Raw genomic sequence first — 20177 nt, 5'->3', positions numbered from 1 at the left:
AGTGACAGGTTCAGGGCTATACAGAAATCCATGTCAGTCCTGAACTGAAATTATTAAGTTATTGATGCTCTTKTCAGACAGAGATAGTGGTTGAACTCCCTTCTCTGGCCACTACATTTTTCCAGTGATAGGGAATTTCTCAGAGCCACTCACATGCGAAGCTTGTTCTGCATGTCCAGCATAATAACTTACTGCTGAAACATTTGGGGCTCCTCTTGATWATCTTTTTTCTTTTTTCCCCCCTCCATTTCCACTCCCTTTTCTGGCTCAGTACACTCAAAGCAGTAATAAGGAAAATGGCCTTGAACCTCAGGCTGTGTCTCTGTCATCCTAGGAGGCTGTCAGCTCACGCACTAGTTACATGAAAATCTTCCATTTATGTAAAAAGAAAAGTCCAGCTGAGTCTCAAAATTGTGAGCAAATTTTCATCTGGGTCTAACAATAGGGCTTTCATTTCTGCTCATGGTCCTGCCCCTGTAGTTTCACAAGGGTAAATGTGAACTAAATACAGCCTCAGTATCCCTCGTGAACCCCGGCACAGCCTTGTGGCTAACATGCTGTGCTTTATTCAACACCTGGTTCCTGCAAGAGGCTGTCAGCCCCACTCACTTCTGCTTGTAGTCCTTAACACTGCAATGCAAAGTCTCAGAAAATTCCTGGGAAATTGATTTTGCAGGTTGCTTTCAAGTAGCAGCATTAGGACTCGTGCTCTGAGGAGTTTTCTTTTTAAATGTATAGGCATTTGGCTAGTTTCTGGCCTGAGCCAGGCCGGGCATCGCGCTCTTACCTTGGCAGCGATGGAGCAGGGCAGTGCTGTCCCATCCGGCCGCTCGGAGCGGTTTGGAGGAGGCTGCTCTGTGCTCGACCTGTGCAGCAGCCTCCGAGCCGGCCTGTGAACGGGATCGTCAGCCTGGGACTCGCCAGCCCTGCCTGCTCTTGCATTTCACTGGGGCCGTTCGCCTGTTTCGCTCTTTCTGGCTGTTCTGCAGGTTGGCTTTGAAAAAAAACTAAATTAAATTAAAGGAACTAACAGAATAGAATCGATGCACTGCTTGCTCAGAAGGCAAAGCTAATTTARGAAAGAAAACAGGGCTTCAGCTGAAACTCTTGATAATTGGAATCTCACTGTTTATTTTCTGTCTTTGACAAAGATTCTCATAATCAAAACGAATTCAGATGATTTTAGATGGTGTTTGAGCATCTTTTTTAGCAGTATCAGACTTCAGATAAAAAAATCTATGTTGCTTTTACCTTGCATAAGGGTCTTTTTTTTTTTAATGAGATAAGACTTAAGTTATAATACATAAGTTATTTGACCCAGATTCTCCAGACAACAAAACATACTAAGGCACATTTTAGATTCAGGCATCTAAGTCAGTGGCCTCGTTTTGTGTGTTTTGTTCAGMGATAATAAGCTTTTACCACTTGGATAGATTTCAGTTGGAAATTTAGTTGGATAGATCTGCAGGCTTGGCTTAACCAGGTATGTTATTTTGCACTGTACTATTTTCTTTCTTGCCTCCAACACGTAGTGGGGCTCCTTCCACTCTGCCTTAGTCCCTTCAGAGCTGCTCTGTCTGCCGTTACGAAGCAGGAATAAACCTGCCCTTTGACACCTACTGCCACTGCCTTGGTCAGTTAATTTTCAGGATAAGTCAAGGTCCATTTTCTGTCTGCCCTGAATATTTGACCCCGTTCAGTTTTGTTACATGGTAATTGTGTATTGGCAATTGYCCCCTTCAAGAGAAAGCAGGCATTTTGATAGAGCTTATTCAGAATTAGAGCATTAGCAGAGTAGCCTAGAAAATGCTTCCTTTCCCGAATAGGGATCTTATTATGGAATGAGGGATGAGATGGAAGCACCTTCTCAGGACATACCAAGAGTGATTTCTGTACTATGAAATGGCTATCTGCTGAGGCCCATCCATAGGTAGGCCACAGATTAAATTTCCAACAGAGCATATGAGCAGAAAACTGATTCTTTTGTGATGGGCTTGTCTGCAGTATTAATTACAAGAGTWTTGCCTCAACAAGGGCAACTGATGTTTTAAAACTGTGATTCCTTTGCTGAAGAATCACTGTGAAGCAAAGAGCATAAAGGATCTCGTGCCCATCAGATATCCACGGTACTTTACGGCATTTGTAATTTCATTTACAGGAACAGTTACTCATTACATGAAGCTGGAACAGGGTGCCACGGTAGGCATAGTAAATCTATGACATAGAAATAGGACAGRAATATGTAGTCTGTCCACAAAACCAGTGTGGGCACCTGGTGGCCTGCCATAGCTAGAGACACTCTATAAACTGATTTACCATCTGTGCGTGCTGGGATCCCGCTCTTCATCCCCCGCCACATGAAGGGAGTACTGTTTAATCTAGAGATTTCGAGTCCAAGATACAGAAGCGACGCTGCCTTCGATAGGAAGTTGGAAGTGGAAGGTCATCCCAAAACCCTTCTGTTGCGAAGCATGAGCCGAAGAGCCGGGCAGGCGGTGGCTGCTGTGAGGCAGTGGGCCGGGATCTTGTGCTCCATGTGATGGGCACCCATGTTACCTTGTCCTGTTGAGTACTCCAGCTGGTAGAGTGTCCCTCCTTTCTGACACTGCTCTGCCCCAAGTGCCTTCTATGGACATTTCCTAAATCCTCTTTATTTTTACCTAGCATTTCCTGGTGATGACCTTGGTGGGGTACAAAACAGGGACAGCCCCTAGCCAGAAAGACTTTAAAAGCCTATTTAGCTCATTAATACCTGCCCTGAGAATCAGTAGCATGTTCTGTGGTCACTGACTCCATCCATGTTCTGGTATCTGRGAGAAGATGACAAATCCCAGTGGGATGACACACGTTTTTAGGCACTTGAATCTGCAGTTTTCACATGGATAACATGTAMATTGAGAGAGCGTAATGTACTTTATATGTTATTTGTAATTAGTGCATACTGCACATCAGAACAACATAGATTCACTTCTTAACTAGTGTTGGATTGTAGAACTGTGGCTTGGCCTAGCAACTATTGCTTTAAATAACCCTGGGGGGTTTGTGTGTGTGTGCAGCGCAAGCACTTCGAATGTCGCAAGAATAGAAGAGATGGAGAGACTTCTGAAACAGGCCCATGCTGAGAAGACCAGGCTGCTTGAGACCAGGGTAAACAAATGATTTTATGATTAAAACTAAGAGCTTGCATGTTGGATAGATAATGCCCTCCTAAATAAACCTTTAGGTCCTGTATAGTTAATGTCTAACGGGGCCTTAAAAATTGCTTCTTTCTGTTCAGTATTATTCTGGCTGCTTCTCACAGTGCATCTTTGAGCTGCTGTCTCAATGAGCAAATTCAGGGTAAATTCCTGTTTGCAGCTAATCAGAGTTGCTCCTATACCTGCTAGGAGAGTTGCTTATTAATAACACATATTTCTGGAGCAATAATATTTGTAATTGTGATTCCAGTTCTCGGTCTGCTTTGGATATATATTTCTGCCTACCTSAAGGCAAGAAGACATTAAGGTCTAGCTAGGAATGAATTACATTATCAGCCATAATTACACATTTAGCTGAAATTCTGCATGTGTTGTGGTATTCAGGAGCGGGAGATGGAAGCTAAAAAGCGAGCTCTGGAAGAAGAGAAACGTCGCAGAGAGCAACTGGAGAAAAGGCTGGAAGAAGAGACCAGCCAGAGGCAAAAATTAATTGAAAAGGAAGTTAAGATACGTGAGAAGCAAAGAGCACAGGTGAGATGCATTGGCATGAAGTGGTTTTAGTGTAAAATTTTCCCCACGGTTACAAGAACAGGAATGAATGTATTTCTGTCAATGATAAGCTGACTCATTTAGTATTTCTGAGATGTAACTGTGTTCCTGGAAGTGTCTTTGSGATCCTGGAGCCTCAGATATCTATTTATTCATTTAAAGCTAAATATTAACATAGGTATCCTATGTTACTATCCTATATCTAAAATATGAATATTAATCTTATAATGTTTGTTTCTGAGAATAGGTAGGGCAGCATATTAATCTGAAYAACAACAAAAAATGTGCTATAACCCCTGGGAGGGGATATTTGTTTGTGGTTTTCCCCTTTTAATGTTAATTGCCATTTCCAAAATACTTAACTGGAAAAAAAAATAGGGGGAGGGGCAGTGGAGGTCACCTCCACATCTGCTCTAGGGAGAGAACAGCACTTTATCYTTGGGTTAATAAAATGCCCTATCAGTGCTAATCGGTACATTTAGAAACTGATAGCAGAACTGGCAGGAAGGGGGGGGAAAAGCCCAAAAAAACCCAACAAAAACAACCAAACAAAAAAACTCCCATCTTTGCACATGCCCCAGGCAGTTCCAGCYGGTATAGTACAGGCTGCATAATTTTAGAAGGGTGCTAAAAGCTCTTAGAGGCAACACAGCTGCCTTTGCATGAGGAGATGCCTGAGAATGCGAGGAGAGAAAGCCCCTTCGATTTGTGACCCGTGGTGGTATTTAAAGACYAGCTTGAGGCCTGGAGCAGGGAGCGACTGGATTCAGCAGGGCGCTGGCTTCTCTGGAGTCACTGTAGAGGGGGCAGGAGACTGCAGATTGCAGCAGGAGCCTCCCGAGACTTGTCTCCTGTGCTTAAAATAACGGGCTCTCGGGGCACTGAAACCGAGCCTTCTGCTGCAGCTGGCAAAGGTCYTGAATCCCACCTGGAGTCACTCCCTCAAGTTGTCCTGTCCAGGCAGGATGCAGCAATAGCCCTAAACATAGCTGAGATTGAGGCCCTGTTTCCTGCCCGCTTTGCTCTCTCAGGCACAGGGTTGTCTCTGTGCTGGCTTGTGGATTATGAACTGGACAGCACATTTAGGTAGTGAMGAAGAAGATGTCCTGAAAATAGCTAGTGAGTACAGTCCACTCTCTTCACTCTCCTGCTTCTTAACACTATTTTTTTCCTAGTAAAAGCATGTTCTTGATGTTTTTCCTATACTTTGTATTGAAGTACTTGTAATACTGAAATGTTAATATATGGAGCCATTTCGCTGCACAGAGAGTGGCTATCTTATACAGAGAGGTAAAGCGCTGATTTAACTCAATTTTTCTAAAACAACCACAGACCTCTCCCACGTAAATCGTTTTTTAATTCTAAAACAACATGCATCTATTCCTTGTTATCTGGTCCTTGCTATACCAGTTTACCCAACAGAGGATTTCAGACATTGTCTTGCTGTAATCTCAGTTTTATACAAGTATCAAACACTTTGTAGAGATGCCTGTTTTAAGGATTTCTCTTTTGAAGGAAACTACGCCTGCTGCGTAGAGCACTTTATTGTTGTTATCTTCAGTGTTGGACTCTATGCGTTTATGCAATTTGTCCTGGCGGCAGAAAGAGCATGAGAGAAAAGTTGACTTTTTTTTTTTCATTAAATCTTTTTTTCTTTGCTGTCTTGCAGGCCCGTCCCTTGACTCGCTATTTGCCCATTAGAAAGGAAGACTTTGATCTGCGAAGTCACATTGAAACAGCTGGTCACAACATAGAGACCTGCTACCACATCTCCCTCACGGAGAAGACCTGCCGAGGCTTTCTGATCAAGATGGGAGGGAAAATTAAAACATGGAAAAAACGGTGGTTTGTTTTTGACAGAAACAAGAGAACTTTTACTTACTATGCAGGTAAGTTGTTTTCCAGCATCACTACCAGGCTTTCTATGTCCSTCTGCTTCCCCATCCACCTCAGCCATGTTGCAAGTATGGAGGAAATCCCCAGGAAAACTTGAAACTCCAACTTTTTGTTGGAGCATTTTAGGTATACACTCACAAATGATGCAGTCCCTTCCCTGTAGCAGTCAATCTGAGTAACAGGTAAGGCACCAATGAGCATAACTGACAAAGGGAGAGAGTGGACAGGCAAGAGAAAATAAAGTAAGTAAAGTAAAAAAGTAAGGTCGTCACATTCTTATTACACAGAATAACAGCTCTGCATAAGTTATTTTCCAATATTACCTATGTCCCCTAGGACAGAATGATTTCTTGTTGCCATAGTGAAGAGTATAATCTGTGGTATTTCCAAAAACATAAATAAATCGAATGCTCTGCAGTTCCCTAAAGTTAAATACACAGCAGTAGACTTAAAGAGTTTASCAGGTAATGAGAAAGGCTAAAATATTTTTACACGAGCAACATGAAGTATTCTRCAAAGGTTTCTATCGATTAAATTTTCTTAATATGATATCTGGAGCTGTTATAAGCATTATAGTAATTTCTTATATTAAGTCAAAACCAGAATTCTGGAACTGAAGAACTCTGGGACTTAAGTTCTCACATCCCATGATTTGCTGTATAAACTATGCTGAGTTTGACTTTGAAGTTTTGGAGGAAGTCATAAAAATTACTATGTGCTCTAAGTTTTTGTTTGGAGAGGTCAACAGGGGCATATGTGGGATGGTATTTGCTAAGAAGCAGAAGAAAACATCTGGCATATGAAAAAAAGAAGGAAAAAAAGCAACATTTCTCCTTTTCAGCAAGTCATGAGGGACTTGAAATTGATGGTAATTATGCATTGCTCAGTCAGTCTTTTTTAAAATACATCATCTGATTCCATTATGTATCCACTAAATATTTCATACTACTTTACAATAATACTGAGAAAAATATGACAAACAGAAAGTTTTTTTTTCCCTGTTTTGTTCTTAACAGCCAGTTTATGGGTTGTCAAGGCCCGTAACATACAATAATATTTCCATCTGGTGCTTATCTTTTCTGTTTTTAAAGTAGTTATGTTAATAATTTCCAGTTTCAGTTTTGAGTGCAGTTCAGTTGCCATAATACAATTTCAATTACCAAAGAAAACCTTTTTTTAATGTCTCAAGGACTCCAGCCAACAAAGAAAGTTTCAGGAGAATTCTGTACCAGCTGAGCAAAAATGCAGCTGTTTGCACAAGTGAGGATCTGTCTAGGTCTTCAAATACATTCTAGACTTCCAAAACAAATATTGATTCTGCAAATTCAGAATAAATGAACATTTTGTGAGCATACAGGTTTATGTTGTTTAAATTCTGCAAGTGTAACAAGCAAAGACTATGCCCTGAAAATTGGAAATTTGAAAATTGCCCTAAGCCTGAAAATTTAGTTTTTTGACTAAAACATTTGCATTTCTGACCTGAAACACACATGAGACTCCAGAAAGACCTCTTTGATAGGAATTTTTGGGTTACCTGAAATGTTGCTGTAACCAAGGGTTTGAAAGGAGAGTGGATCACAGCTTGCCTGTGCTGTACAGATGGTGTATTATGTTCAATAGTATTGTATTTGGTTAGCTGCAGGGTGTTCTGGGCAGTAATCTTACACCTCAGAACTCCTCCTGGTTCCCTGGGGCTGGCAGGGAGAGTCCCAGCAGTGAAGCCTTGGGTTTCTGGGAGCTTTTCTCCCCATCAGCTGAAGCTTTGGCAATTGATTGCTGTAGGCTGAGCTCCTAAGTGTTGAAAAGGACTGTGGAGCCTCTCGGGGAGGGATGGACATTTTCTCCTTAGCTCTTCAGTGTTAATGGAGTAACTGGGAGACATTACATCTTCCAACTGGCACAGCGTCCTAGGGGGAAGTTTGCCTGTTTGTGTCCCATGCAGCTTTGGTGTTTCTTAATGCCCCCGGGGATTATTTAACAAACTCTCTTTCACTGAAGGAGAAAGTAGGAACCTGAAGATCTACCCTGTTTCCTTGCAGCACATTACAGTTGTGATTTTTAAGATGCACAGTCTGTATCTCCATTCAGTAGCCAGTGCTGGGATAGAGGCAAGCAGGATGTAGGCTGGTGGCCTGCAGACCACAGATTGATCTCTGCTGCGGGCTAACACGACATATGTATGTTAAGCCAGACTTTAACAAGTTTATACTTGTTACTTTATACACTTTTTAAAACTTTATACACTTTTTTTAAGTGTATAAAAATACCTGCTCTTATCTGGATACCTTCTTTCCCAATTGGGTCTGCCAGATGACACAAATCAATGCCAAAGGGAAGGCCATATAGAGACTGTGCAGAAAGTCAACAGTCTTACTCTGTTTATTTTTAAAATCTCCCAATAGAGCTGCATATGATGCAAAAGCTTTCTTGGATTCGTAGGGTGGGACTTAATATATTAYTTCCCTTGAAGGTAGATATATAAATAATTTAGAATTTACACTCTAGCAGCATCTGCTAGAGAAAGCTATAGAAGCTATAGAGGCTTCTGCGCAGTTGAATAATAAATATTAGCTTGAGACTACAGATGTCTTATAAACAGGAAGAAGCTTTTCTAAACAGAATCACTCRTGCTGTTCTAAGCAAGGCTTTTACTATCAAATTGTATCTGAAATTCACTTTTCATGGCAGTTTTTCAGTGCAGGAGAACCATGGGTCTCGCCCTGCCAGCTTTGCTGCGGCCCTTGAGCCGTTTGTGAGGCCCGGCTGCTTTACGATGATGAGTGGTCACCCAGTAGTCCAAGCAGCCCRGGGGAATCCTTGCCCCAAGGGAGACTGTGTGGATTTCTCTCTGAGCTACCRGCAGAAATGGAGCAACTTAATAATTCAAACGCATCTGTGCCTCTATTAGCTAAAACTGCACAAAAGGTTCATAGACTTTAGTGAAGGCACGGACAAATAGGGCAATCGCAAAAGCTTTGGAAAAGCCTTTCCTTGGAAACCGAGCTGAAGAGAAGATAAATTAAATGGAATAGGAAATATATCTTTTAACTCAACTGTCCTTCCTGTCAGAGACGCTGAAGATCTCTGGGGCGTTTCACAAGCAGCAAAGCTCGTCCAGTCATTGATATACCCTGACAAACGTGGAAATGAACATTACCCTTTTGCTTGTTGAAGTACTGTGTTAGTTTGCAAAAATCATTCTCTCTTTCCTATTTTAGACAAACACGAAACTAAATTAAAAGGTGTAATATATTTTCAAGCTATTGAAGAAGTCTATTACGATCATCTAAAGAATGCATATAAGGTAAGCTTTGTTACCGTTGTTTTAACAGAGTGCCATTTGGCAGTATCTAAAATGCAGTAGCTTTTCTAAATACAGAAGGAGATCTGACGGTGCAAATAACCTTGCACATGAACAGGGCAGAGGAGAAGGAAGATGAAGCCAGAGCGCTGAAACACATCAATCTTTTAATCTTTTGTACCAGTGAAATGAGAGAGCTGGGAGGAGAGAGTGTTTGTGCCTAGTGATAGTTCCATGGGGGTTTCCTTAGTCCTGCTCCTGGTTAGACCACTGACTTTGGTGGCTTTGGCAAATCAAGAAATGGCAGTAAGTGTCTGTCATAGCGGGGATGTTAGTGGGTACCCACAGCTGATGGCAGCCCCTTGCCTCGTATCTATAATTTAGAAGGTCTGTGAAATCTCTCAACTTCTTTCGTGCATGGGCTTGTTTTGGCTGAAGTGCTTTTGGCTTCTGGATGAGGGTGCCTAGGGAACTTTTTGTTGCTTGGACATTAAGCCACTTTTGGGAGCCCTCTACTGCTGTACCATATCCAAGCGTGGAAGTACATCCTAAAACAAGTGTTTGTGCTGGGTGCAGGCACTTTCAACACACCTCTCCTTCTAGGACTGCAGTGTTGGATGCAGTGCTCGGCATTTTGCTCTGCATCGTTCTCCTTAACCCTCTTCTGCATCTCCCTGTAAATAATTGTACTTAGAGCGCAAAGAAATTGRTTTCATTTCATTCCTTTGATGTCTTTCTTCTTTTTTGTTTTAGAGTCCCAACCCACTACTCACTTTCAGCGTTAAGACCCATGACCGGATATACTATATGGTTGCTCCCACCCCAGAAGCCATGAGGATATGGATGGACGTTATTGTTACGGGCGCAGAAGGCTACACTCACTTCATGTTATAATAAAAAGGGGCAATAGGGCATATTGCAATAACCTCACGTACAAAGAAGTTAGCCATATCTAGTAAAATCCGAAGAGCCACCTGCGTTACTGGTGAATGCTCAGAAATAGCCTCCTTATGATGTGCACCCAAAACCACGGAATGAAAGGGTTTTATACATGCATTGAAAAGGAGGACCTGTTGCTTATTTTAGTTGACCTGTATAGGAGCAGAAGAGCTAAAGCTCTGCAGTCACAGTGTGCTGAAATGGATAATCGGGCAGCTTAAATGACAGCATCTTGATTAAACGATAATTCTGTACAATTTCTCCTATACAGAGAATGTCTTCATAAGCTCATACTAAACAGTTTACAAAGGTGTTTCTTCTCGTCAGTATGCAAAAATTCTAGTAATGGAACAAAAGGTATCATAGCATATATTTTAATATGCAGCATTTGACATTTGTAGATGATTAGCTGACTTTTTAAAACTCTTTTAGTCACATATTTTATAATAAAAGTAAAAAGCAACCCTAAGGTACACACACTTGCCTTAGTAGTTGAGTATTAAAACTAAGCCAAAGAGTTATAAAATTCCCCTCTTTTTTTTTTCCCCAAATTATTAGGTGTAGTTTAGCTTTCTATAATGGGACGTGCCAAAACTCTTCCTGACTTTTAACATAAATTGTTACAATATTCTGTAGGGTCAAATAATCCAGTTGCAGCAACTGGATATTGGAAGTTTGCATCTGTGGAGCTCAGCAGCAACAAGAGAAACGAGCACAGCTTTATAAGGATTTTTTTTTTCTTTTCCCACAAGGTGATATTAAAAAAAAATAAAATAAATGGAAACCTCTGATATTAGAAGGAAACTGTCATAGGGAGGTGTTTTCTTAATCTGCCTTGTTGCATTGATTGAGCTGATTTTTTTTTTTCAATGTAGTCGGGTCCTAGTATGGCTCTAATCTTACTCTGTGCCAAGTGAACGCTTTACTGCAGTATCTCAAATATTGATCCCTGTGAAGTCAGTGCCAAAATACCSAGCTATCTAGATTCATTGAAGCCACAGTTTCAGTCCAGAGTATTTTTTAATGCACGTGTGCAGAGTCMTGTTGTCAAGTAGAATACAAATAAAGAGGCAAGTTCTAAGAGTTTACACTAAGTAGTGTATTAACTAAGAAAAAATACTCAAAGTTTTGAGTAAAAGAAATCTGAGGATACAGTGGACTCCAGTTTAAGACCACTGTCCAGTCCTTGACTAATATAGCAAAAACATATTTAATGGAACTGAATTTGAAGAAAGTCTCGTATATTATGACTTTRAAGAGGTCCCCATTCCAGTAATCGAGTTGTATGTGCTATGTGGTTTGTGTAATTAAAGAAAGCGCATTAGACGTTTTTCCGTAATGAAAAGTTAATGGCTTTTGATGGAGCAAATTAAAAACAGAAAGCAGAATAGGCTGATGGAATATTTTTATTGTACTCTTAAGACCCTGTATCTGTAATGAACGGGTATGAATTGTTTCTTGTGGTGTATTCACGGGTCGCGTGGTTGGTCTCTCATGCTGTGCACCACTTCTGACTTGAGTCATGAAGGAAGGGACAGTTGTGCAGATCACCACAAGCGGCCTGTAATCTAATGATTTTAAAGCACTATCAGAAAATAATTGCTTTGGTTTATATAATTATTACTGTTCCCTGGTATGTATCTTGATTTTACTTATAAGTATGGTTATAAAGGTTTTCTAATCATGATTTTTGTATCCTGCATGATGCAATGAAGGCATTTCAATAAATGTTTTTAAAAATACACTTGGTTGGAATATTCATCTTTGAATATTGCTGACATTGCTGAACTCCCAACATTTTGGGTTTGCCTACTTCTTTGATTTGGTTGTGGCTCTGGTGGCAGGAATCATTAGGGCTGTCATCAGAGCAGCCCATGCAGCTTTTGGCCCCTTAAGTACAATGGAGATAGTACAATTTCTGTCCCCATTATATGCACACAGAGGGTAGCGGGGTTTTTATTGGTGGGCATCAAGACAAAATCACACAGGCCCTTTCCCTATACCATGTTAAACCAGACCAGCAGGACCCATGTTTCATTATCTAGAAACCTCCATGGCTGTGGTGCTGGGCCCGCTCTATCTGTAGCACAGGTCAGGCTGCCCCTTCTGAGRAGAAACCCTGGCGCTCTCCACACCGACTTCTTCTCCCTATTAAAAGTACAGTGTGTCTGCACAAATCCATGTCTTGACAACCTCGACTTTATTTGCATGGTCATTTACTAAGTTCTCTGGAGTGAGGAGGGGGGAAAAAAAAAAAAAAAAAAAGCAACTGAGTATTAGTTGCTTGCAGCGGCCAGTAGATGGGGAAATTGCCAAGCGCCGGTGCTCTCACACGGGTGCCGAGGGAGAACGGTCCGCGAGAGCGCCTTCCTGGCCGGGCCCGCCGGAGCCACGTTATGACGCACAACTGAAATACAACGTGCTCTAGCCCCGTACCCCGAGGCTGCCTGCCATACTCCGCTTGTTTAGACAGGGCTATCCCAGCCTTACGGCGGTGCTTCCACCGAGGACGCCTGCACGGGGCGCAGACCGACGAGGCGCAGCCCCCCCACCCCCTCCACAGCACCCGCCCTAACGGTCGCGGGGCCCCTAACGGTCGCGGGGCAGCGGCAACTGCGGCAGGGGGCGGGGGAGGGGGAAGGCTGCGCATGCGCGTGGCCCGGGCGGGCGCGTGCGGCGCATGCGCAGTGAGGCTCCCCCGCCCGCCCGTGTGCGGGGCGTGCGCTGGCGGCCATGGCGGCGCTGCGGGGGCTGGTGCGGGGCGGTGCCGCCGCCGCCGCCGGCCTGGGGCGGGGGGGCCGCCGCGTCCCGGGGCTCCAGGGTAAGGGAAGGGCCGCGGGGTCAGTCAGCCCGGGAGAAGAGGCGCGCGCGGCTCTGTGTGGGCGTAGGGAGGTGTGCTGGCCCTCGGCGCGGGGGTGCCTCCCTGTCCTCCCTCCCCCGCCGCCTTGGGCCGCGGCTGGCGAGGGGCAGCGCGGCCGTTAACGGCCGTTGGCTGCCGCGTGGCGGGTGCGCGCGGGCTGCGCTGCCGAGCTGCAGGGCCCGGGCCCCGGGAGACGCAGGSGTTGTGTGAGGCGCTGGGCCCGAGGGTGCCCGTGAGCCCCGCAGCAAACCGCCTGGCCCGTGTGCGAGGGGGCTCAGCGAGGCCCCCCGCTTGCCCAGCGCGGGAGCGAATAAAAGTGTTCGTTGTTGCCAAAGGCCTGTGTCGTGTGTCTGCTCAAGAAAGGTGTTCTTGTGTAAGGTGCGTAGTTGTAGCATGATCAGAATAACTGATTGCTTAGTGTGCTGCCAGGTGCCCGCAGGGAGGGCTAAGCAGCAGGGCCCATCTGTGCCCTGTTATTTTCTCTGTCGTGGTGGTAACACTACGAGTGCATTCCGAATGTGGATAATGTACAGCCCATTATTGAGAAGAGCTGCTTTTGTCTGCAGCTTCTCTTTGCAGTGAGTAGGTTACAGTACTTAAGTATCCTCAGTTGTTCAGAGGATTTCTTGGGCCTTGGTTAAGGCTTCAGCCTGCGTGGTTCTGGCCTCATTTGTGATTGCTGCTGGTTCTAACAAAATAACACAGTGTCTCTGTTATCATAGAGACTTCCGTCGTGTCACACGAGGCCCCTGGGTTTCCTGTAGTTAGCTGCTGAGTGTGTTTGCAGTTATCTGGCACCTTCCAGAGATGCTTCCCTGGTCCTGCTGAGGATTTTTGGAGAGACCGGGGCAAGAAATTACTGGGTGCATGTTCAGTTATTAATGTTTCTGACCAGTCTGAAGAGAAGTCTGAGAATGTGGCTCATGTGGCTGGCTCGCATGATGGCCTTAGGTTTATGTGTTACTCAGGTTGGGGTTTGGCAGTGGTGCTTGGGCAGAGGCCCTTGTGAAATGCACACAGCTAGAGAGATTGCAGGTGCAGGGTAAGGGCCTCACCACCCAGGGTGCTGCAGGATGGAAACCCAGGCCCTGCAGAGGTGGTTTGTGAGAGTTYATGGGCAGGAACACTATTTAATTCTTTGTGACAAGTTTAGCTCTTTCTAGTGTGCRTGATCTGTTATTGGCAGGTGAAGGAGGGGCTGCGTTGCTGACATAGGCACATAAACAAAAAGCTGTAGTGTGAGCACATCTGAATAAATACTCCTTCACTGTGCTGTTTATTCCCCTTCATTGTAATTTCAGYATTAGTAGGACAAAAAAACCTGTCCCAACGTTTCAGGAAGGATTTAATATTCTTAGTCTGCAGTGCAAAATCCTGACTGTTACATTTTTACTGATACCTTTCAGTGTTTTGCAATATCCAGCATCTTTTCTGCATGCACCTTTCCTTGTGTGTGTGCAAATTAATACAAAAAGTGAAGCGGGATAACGGACTGTATTATTTCTCACTAACAGGTCTGAACCAAATCACTTACCTTCACCCACAATAGAGAGCTAAGTTTTGATTAAATATGGTAACAGCCCCTRAGATTTGTTGTATTTTTATTGATAYTGATTTTGATAGCCTTTCTTCCTTGYTTGAAACCAGCTCGTTTTCTTATGATTATATATGTGAATAACAGTCCAAGCAATCTCATGTTTGTTTTCAAAGTGTGTCTGGTTTGCTCTCTTGAACAAAAACAAAATAATAATTCTTTAGGTTCTCAGGACACCAGTAGGAAAACTTCCATTCTGTTAATGTGGACCGCTTTGCCAGAAGTTGAACTAACCAATCTTGCATTTTTGTTGTTGTTGTTTTTAATAATGGTAGGATACTTAGATTTGCAGAGTGATAGTTTAATCTGGATAAATGTAGGACAGCAAGAGGAACAGATTAGTTTATCTGCCCTGGCAGATGAACACAAGGGGGAAAAGAAGTAAAGCAGGTAATGAGTCACAGTTAGCTTTACCTTCCAAGTTGATCAATGTTGGGTAGATCAATGTTGGGCAGATCAGTAAGGTTTTTTTTTTTTTTTTTAATGCAACTAAGTATATTATTTTCAAACTATGCTGGTACTTTCTAAACCCTGTTTTTATATCATACTGTTGTTTCTGCCAAAGTCATCATGATTGTGCTAACTAGCTTTCTCTGTCAGTTTGCAGGCTGAAATCGTCGGTYAGCTTCCTTACTCGATCAGATCGACCAAATCTAGCTTACCATAAACTCAAAGGCAGGAATCCAGGGATTATTTTCCTTCCAGGCTTTAATTCAAACATGAACGGTCAGAAAGCAATTGCCCTTGAGGATTTCTGCAACTCGCTAGGTCATGCCTTCATCAGGTACATACAGAGCATTGTTTTCAAGAAAGTGGAATAATTTAAGTATCATTGGTTGGGAGAGGGAGGAATGCTTTTGATAGGAAATAATACATAAATTTTGAGATTAATTCTGCTTGTTCGCTTAGTAAATGTATAAGTTGTCATTTGGTTTGGAACATGGGCAGTGCTGTATATAGGCTTAAAAGTATCACTCTTCCAGTGATCATTATCGTTGGAAATCTAAGCTTTCTGTCTGTTGAGAGACTAAGGTAAATCAAGAAAATGTATTTTGAAAGTAATTCAGAGAACTGTGGTAAATTTCTGTAGTCTGATCAGTGCTATGTGTTGTGTTAGGGCTGCAAGCACAAAAATGGAGAAGGAATGAGAAGCTAAATTCTGGATTTAGGACCTGAAATTCTAATTTTTGTGGATTATCACTACTGGCATTCTTTTTAACTGCAAAATCTGATTATCCAGTGGCTTGTATGATTTTAGAGCATCATTTACAGAGTGGTTGAGATTCTCCTTTGATAGACAAGGTAGAATGCTGAATTTCAAAAGTATTTATAGTAGGGTATAGGAAAGTTTGTTTTTTAAACACCATTAAAATAGAATTTTGACTTTTTGACAAAAATTCTATGTATTTGGGATTACCCTGATAAATTTGTCTATTTATGTCTCTCATTGTAAGAGAATACAGCGTAATCTCATTGCATATATTGTTTTCAAATCTCACTTATTTCATTTTATTTTAATACTAAAGCAGGGGCAAGTGATTAGTGAAGCAGTGTGATACATTGTCCTCTGTTCGATTTTGATTAAATCGTTTTGTTAGATTCTGTGTAGCTGCGGGCAATGCTACAACTTTCATTTTTCTTGTTAACTTTGCAGATTTGACTACACAGGATGTGGAAATTCAAATGGTAACTTCGAGGAGTGCACAATAGGGAAATGGAGGAAGGATGTTCTGTCTATACTGGATGAACTTACAGATGGACCACAGGTTAATTTTATTCTTACATATAGAACATTTTCCTCCCTCCTATCCTCAAAACYGTGCTGCAGAAGCTCTGGTAAGCAGTAGCTTCTGCTTACAGTCTCTTTTCCCTTAGTCACTTCCTCAAGGTGATTCGTTTGAAATAAGAGAGATTCGTAGGGCGTCTTGCGCACAACCACAGAGCACAGAGCGGTGGAAGCTGGGGTTGGCAGGACCCTCTGGAGGTCACTTAGGCCCTGCCTAGGACAGGACTGTCAGCGCAGCGGGCCAGGTCRACCCGGCTTTTGGCCCGACCGCTCTTGGAAACTGAGGGTGAAGTTTCCACCCGACCTCTCTGGGTAGCCTGTTCCAGCCCTGCTCTGCCCTCCTAGTGGAAAAGCTTTTCCCTGATGTCTAAATTRCAGTGCTAGATGCTGACAAATTAAGTAATTAAAATGACAGTAACGTTAAAAGTTAAGATACTGTGTATGGTGAAATAGGTAACAAAATTGTCAGGAGAAGCAGCATTTGGTTTCTTCTTCGACTTTGGAAGTGAATGTAGAAGCTCATTCAGCTACAGTGAGGATCTTGARAACTACTGCAACCTGGACGTACTTCAATATTTTTGTTAAAAGCTTTCTGTGTTACAAATTGCTTTTGTTGCTCCCTGTCACTGCACTGAGCCTCTGTGATGTGCATTTATTTTAAGAAGGAAGCATAAAATATGCATGCAGTACTGAATTGTTTCACCTCTCATTTTGTTTACAGTGTTTCAGTCCCAGTCAGCAATAACCAGCCATGCCAAACAAAAAAAGAATAATAAAATACCAGATCCTGGGGTGCTTACTCAGGCAAAATTTCCACTGGAGATGACAGCAGTTCTGCCTGGGTAAGGACAGCAGGACTGTGTCCGAGGTTTAACTAGTTAAACAAGACGAAAGCTGATATTTTTGTGACAGAAAAAAAAAAAAAAAATCAGTTGCTTCTTATAAAATAACGTCTTGTCTTCTCTCTTTTAAGATCCTGGTGGGCTCCAGCCTAGGGGGATGGCTGATGCTTCATGCTGCCATGGCGCGCCCGGATAAAGTAGCTGCTCTAGTTGGAGTGGCTGTAGCAGCAGATCACCTCGTAACAACTTTTAACAGGCTTCCCATCGAGGTAAACACTTAGGGTTGAATTTTGGCAAGCTAAAATCCATGAAGCATTTAAGGTGCTGTCTTGCTCAGGCGCTGTACTTGGCCTGTACACCATCTGGTARCTTTGCTCTGAAAACATGCTTTCTGATAAATTGTGGCTGAGAAGCTTAATTTAACTGGGGAATATTTGCTAGGTACAGTGCAGGCAAGAGGTGCAGCCTCCCTTTTGTGATATGTTAGGAGTTTTGCCCTCTCAGATGCTGGAAAGARTATACTTTGTCTGCTAACAGGACTGGGCAAAGTGAAATTTAAAAAGTCAGAGAGGGTTTTAGTGCGTTTAAAGCAGGAGTGAAAAGATGGAGGTCTCAGGGAAAAATCAAAACCTCTCCCTTGTGTATTCTTTGCTTTTTTTTGTAGACACAGAAAGAAATCGAAGATAAAGGCGAGTGGAAGTTTCCAACAAAGCACAGTGAGGAAGGCTACTACACTCTCACGTACGACTTCATTAGAGAAGCAGAAAACCACTGCGTGTTGAATAGCCCTATTCCCATCACGTGCCCCGTAAGACTCATCCACGGCATGAAGGACGAGGACGTCCCGTGGCAGATCTCGCTGCAGGTGGCGAATCGGGTTCTGAGCAGGGACGTGGATGTGATCCTGCGCAAAGGCGGCCGCCACCGCCTGAGCGAGAAGGAGGACACCAAGCTGCTCGTCAACACCGTGGACGACCTCATTGACAAGCTGAGCACAGCGACCTAAGCCCTGCCATCACGGAATCCACGGCCTCTGCAGCCGACCCGTTCCCAAAAGTAGCGGAAACCCTGTTCTCTAGGAGATGATGCCAGGGTTGTGGCTGTCACAGTAGGAACTGAAGCTTCTACCTGCTGTTCCTTACCTCTGTCTTGTAAATACAGGTGTTTTTATTGACGCTGCATTTGCACAGATAGTTCCAAGTGTGAAGGGAGTGCTGCTGTTTGTTCCGAAATCTCTCCTTCACCACTTAGACCTTTTTTTTATGAGCTTCCTACACTGTTTTCTACTGAAACATTTACCTTCCTGATTTTGTGCCACTGGTTCCTTTTGTTACTGCTTGACCTGTACAATACAACTTAATTTTTCTCATTTCTTTGGCACCTTTACTGCCCTGTGCTTTTGTCTGAAACCCTTCTGTGAAAGCCAAAATACAACAAAAGTGTTTAGCAAAGTTATTAGCRTTAGAAAGAGAATATATAAACATGAAGCGTAATAAACAGGTTTCAAATGAAATGATGATAGTGTCCTTAAATAGTGTTAAAATTGTCAAATTAAATTGTAAAGCCCTGATAGTGTGCCTGGCGTGCTGGCTGAGGATTTGGGATTTGTTCAGAGGATGAGCACTGTGTTCTACAGAGYCGAATACCCAGAGGCCTGTTACGTGACTCCCAACATGCACGGGAGTCCCGCTGTTGCTGTCTTAAGAGTCTGAAAGTCTCAGTGCCTCGGAGTGYGAATTTAGCTTCCCTGTATATTTTTACAAGTGGGATTTACGTCCTTTTCTCCAGGCTACCTTGGCATAGTGTTTAACTAGTGAGACTTATTAAGGAAATAATATATAATCTTAGTGTAACGCAACTGAAGTTGGATCRGTTCTGTAACTGTTTACTTCTATAGCAAGTGCTTCAAAGTGAGGAGTACAAGAGCATATGGACTCCGTGCCTCTCTCCAGCATGTGGATTGCCAGGAGGATTGTCAGTCTTCTGGAGTTAGCGTGAGGAGCACAACTGCAAACGTGAGCAGCTATTAACTGAGAGGTAATAGTTGGATAGTTCTTGAAACATAAATCACTTCAGAATTTAATACTTTGTGGATTTAATTGCAAAGGGCACTATTACTTATCCTTTTCCAAAAGTAAGGCGTCATCCACACTGTTGGAATAGACATCAAAACTTAGGTGAAATAAGTCCTGTTTGCCTCAAAGTGAAGCCTCAGTCAGAAACATTTGCTAGTTCCTGGCTTCGCTCTTTGAAGTATGAAGTAGCATCACTATTCATACCCAGAAAATTAAGGCTTCTAGGGACAAGGTATTTCTATAGGATTTGTCTTTTTCATTGTTAGCATTCTCAGTAGAAATTCCTTGTACGGAGCTTTGCCAAGGTAGTCATTAAATAAAAAATACAAGAACTGTATTTCATATATCTTCTTTGGACGTAGGCTTCAGCACTGGAAAAAAATGAGCTTTGATGTGAAATTTTTGCATCCGATTGGGAGGATAAAAAAGATGGCTCTAGTTCAAATAAAGTTATAGTAAAATTAGAGTATAGATGTGACCCTTCTGGTTTAAGTGAACTAGTTTCCCAATGGAGTAAACTAAGCTCAGGAATATCTGTCTTGGGAACTGTCTTATTCTGTGGAATGTTGTTTCCGCTTATTGCTGGTTTCTGAAGGGAGGAGACACTTTTTCGGCCAGCATGAATATGCCATTCATTATGTTCTTGAACTTTGAAGAGTCTTAATTACATATTTTTGAGGAAAAARCCAATAGGACAGCTTGTGAAAATTGTTTACCTGCTTACATACTTGGAAGACCGAGTTGTGTTCATCCTTGTCTACTGTTGAAGTTATCTTTGTGTGCGTTCATATGACTGTTGCATCTCATACAACCTGAAAAATAGATTTGTGGGAGTTTTAAAGGGGGAACCAAATCAAAATTAAGTTACTTTAAAACTTTTTGCTATTTACTAGCCTATGGCTGCTGCTTTTTTGATTCACTTGTCCTGTCTCTTAAATTCCTTTGTCTCTTAAGGGAACACAGATAGGGAAGGAATGAAAGCAGATAGCGGCAGTTCAGTATTACTTTAATTAAGGCACAAAGTTACCCATTGTAGTAGCTGTGTTTTCTTTCACCGTTATTAAAGAAGTTACCAGCCAACTACTCAGTTGCTMCCCCGGGGTTTTGTGTTTCTCTTACCTTTCTTCTCACTAATGGT

At 42.7% G+C, this 20177-nt stretch overlaps 2 protein-coding genes across 5 annotated transcripts in view; both read left to right on the top strand.

Annotated features, from left to right (window-relative positions):
- PHLDB2 (pleckstrin homology like domain family B member 2) overlaps window positions 1–11341 on the top strand; it is a 53071-nt gene extending 41730 nt beyond the window's left edge. For all 3 annotated transcript variants that reach the window (XM_026041697.1, XM_026041703.1, XM_026041689.1), the window contains 5 exons: window positions 3057–3147; window positions 3582–3728; window positions 5416–5635; window positions 8861–8946; window positions 9697–11341. In XM_026041697.1, coding sequence (XP_025897482.1) covers window positions 3057–3147; window positions 3582–3728; window positions 5416–5635; window positions 8861–8946; window positions 9697–9837 — 685 coding nt within the window. In that variant the 3' untranslated portion in view covers window positions 9838–11341. The remainder of the gene's footprint in view (window positions 1–3056; window positions 3148–3581; window positions 3729–5415; window positions 5636–8860; window positions 8947–9696) is intronic.
- Window positions 11342–12659: 1318 nt separating this feature from the next.
- Window positions 12660–19674, top strand: ABHD10 (abhydrolase domain containing 10). 2 transcript variants are annotated; one of them, XM_026041674.1, is made up of 5 exons: window positions 12660–12703; window positions 14937–15120; window positions 15991–16102; window positions 17096–17233; window positions 17629–19674. In XM_026041674.1, the coding sequence occupies exons 2-5, from the start codon at window positions 15056–15058 to the stop codon at window positions 17968–17970; spliced, it is 657 nt and encodes a 218-aa protein (XP_025897459.1). In that variant the 5' UTR covers window positions 12660–12703; window positions 14937–15055; the 3' UTR covers window positions 17971–19674. The 2 variants fall into 2 exon arrangements, with proteins under 2 accessions (XP_025897459.1, XP_025897454.1); XM_026041669.1 differs by lacking the exon at window positions 12660–12703 and adding an exon at window positions 13903–14256.
- The last annotated feature ends 503 nt before the right edge of the window (window positions 19675–20177 follow it).

This window comes from Nothoprocta perdicaria, unplaced genomic scaffold, assembly GCF_003342845.1.
Source record: "Nothoprocta perdicaria isolate Ctin4 unplaced genomic scaffold, notPer1 scaffold_102, whole genome shotgun sequence".
Classification (NCBI taxonomy): domain Eukaryota; kingdom Metazoa; phylum Chordata; class Aves; order Tinamiformes; family Tinamidae; genus Nothoprocta; species Nothoprocta perdicaria.
The sequence above is the reverse complement of the archived record's forward strand: the minus strand, read 5'-3'. Positions and strand labels throughout refer to the sequence as shown.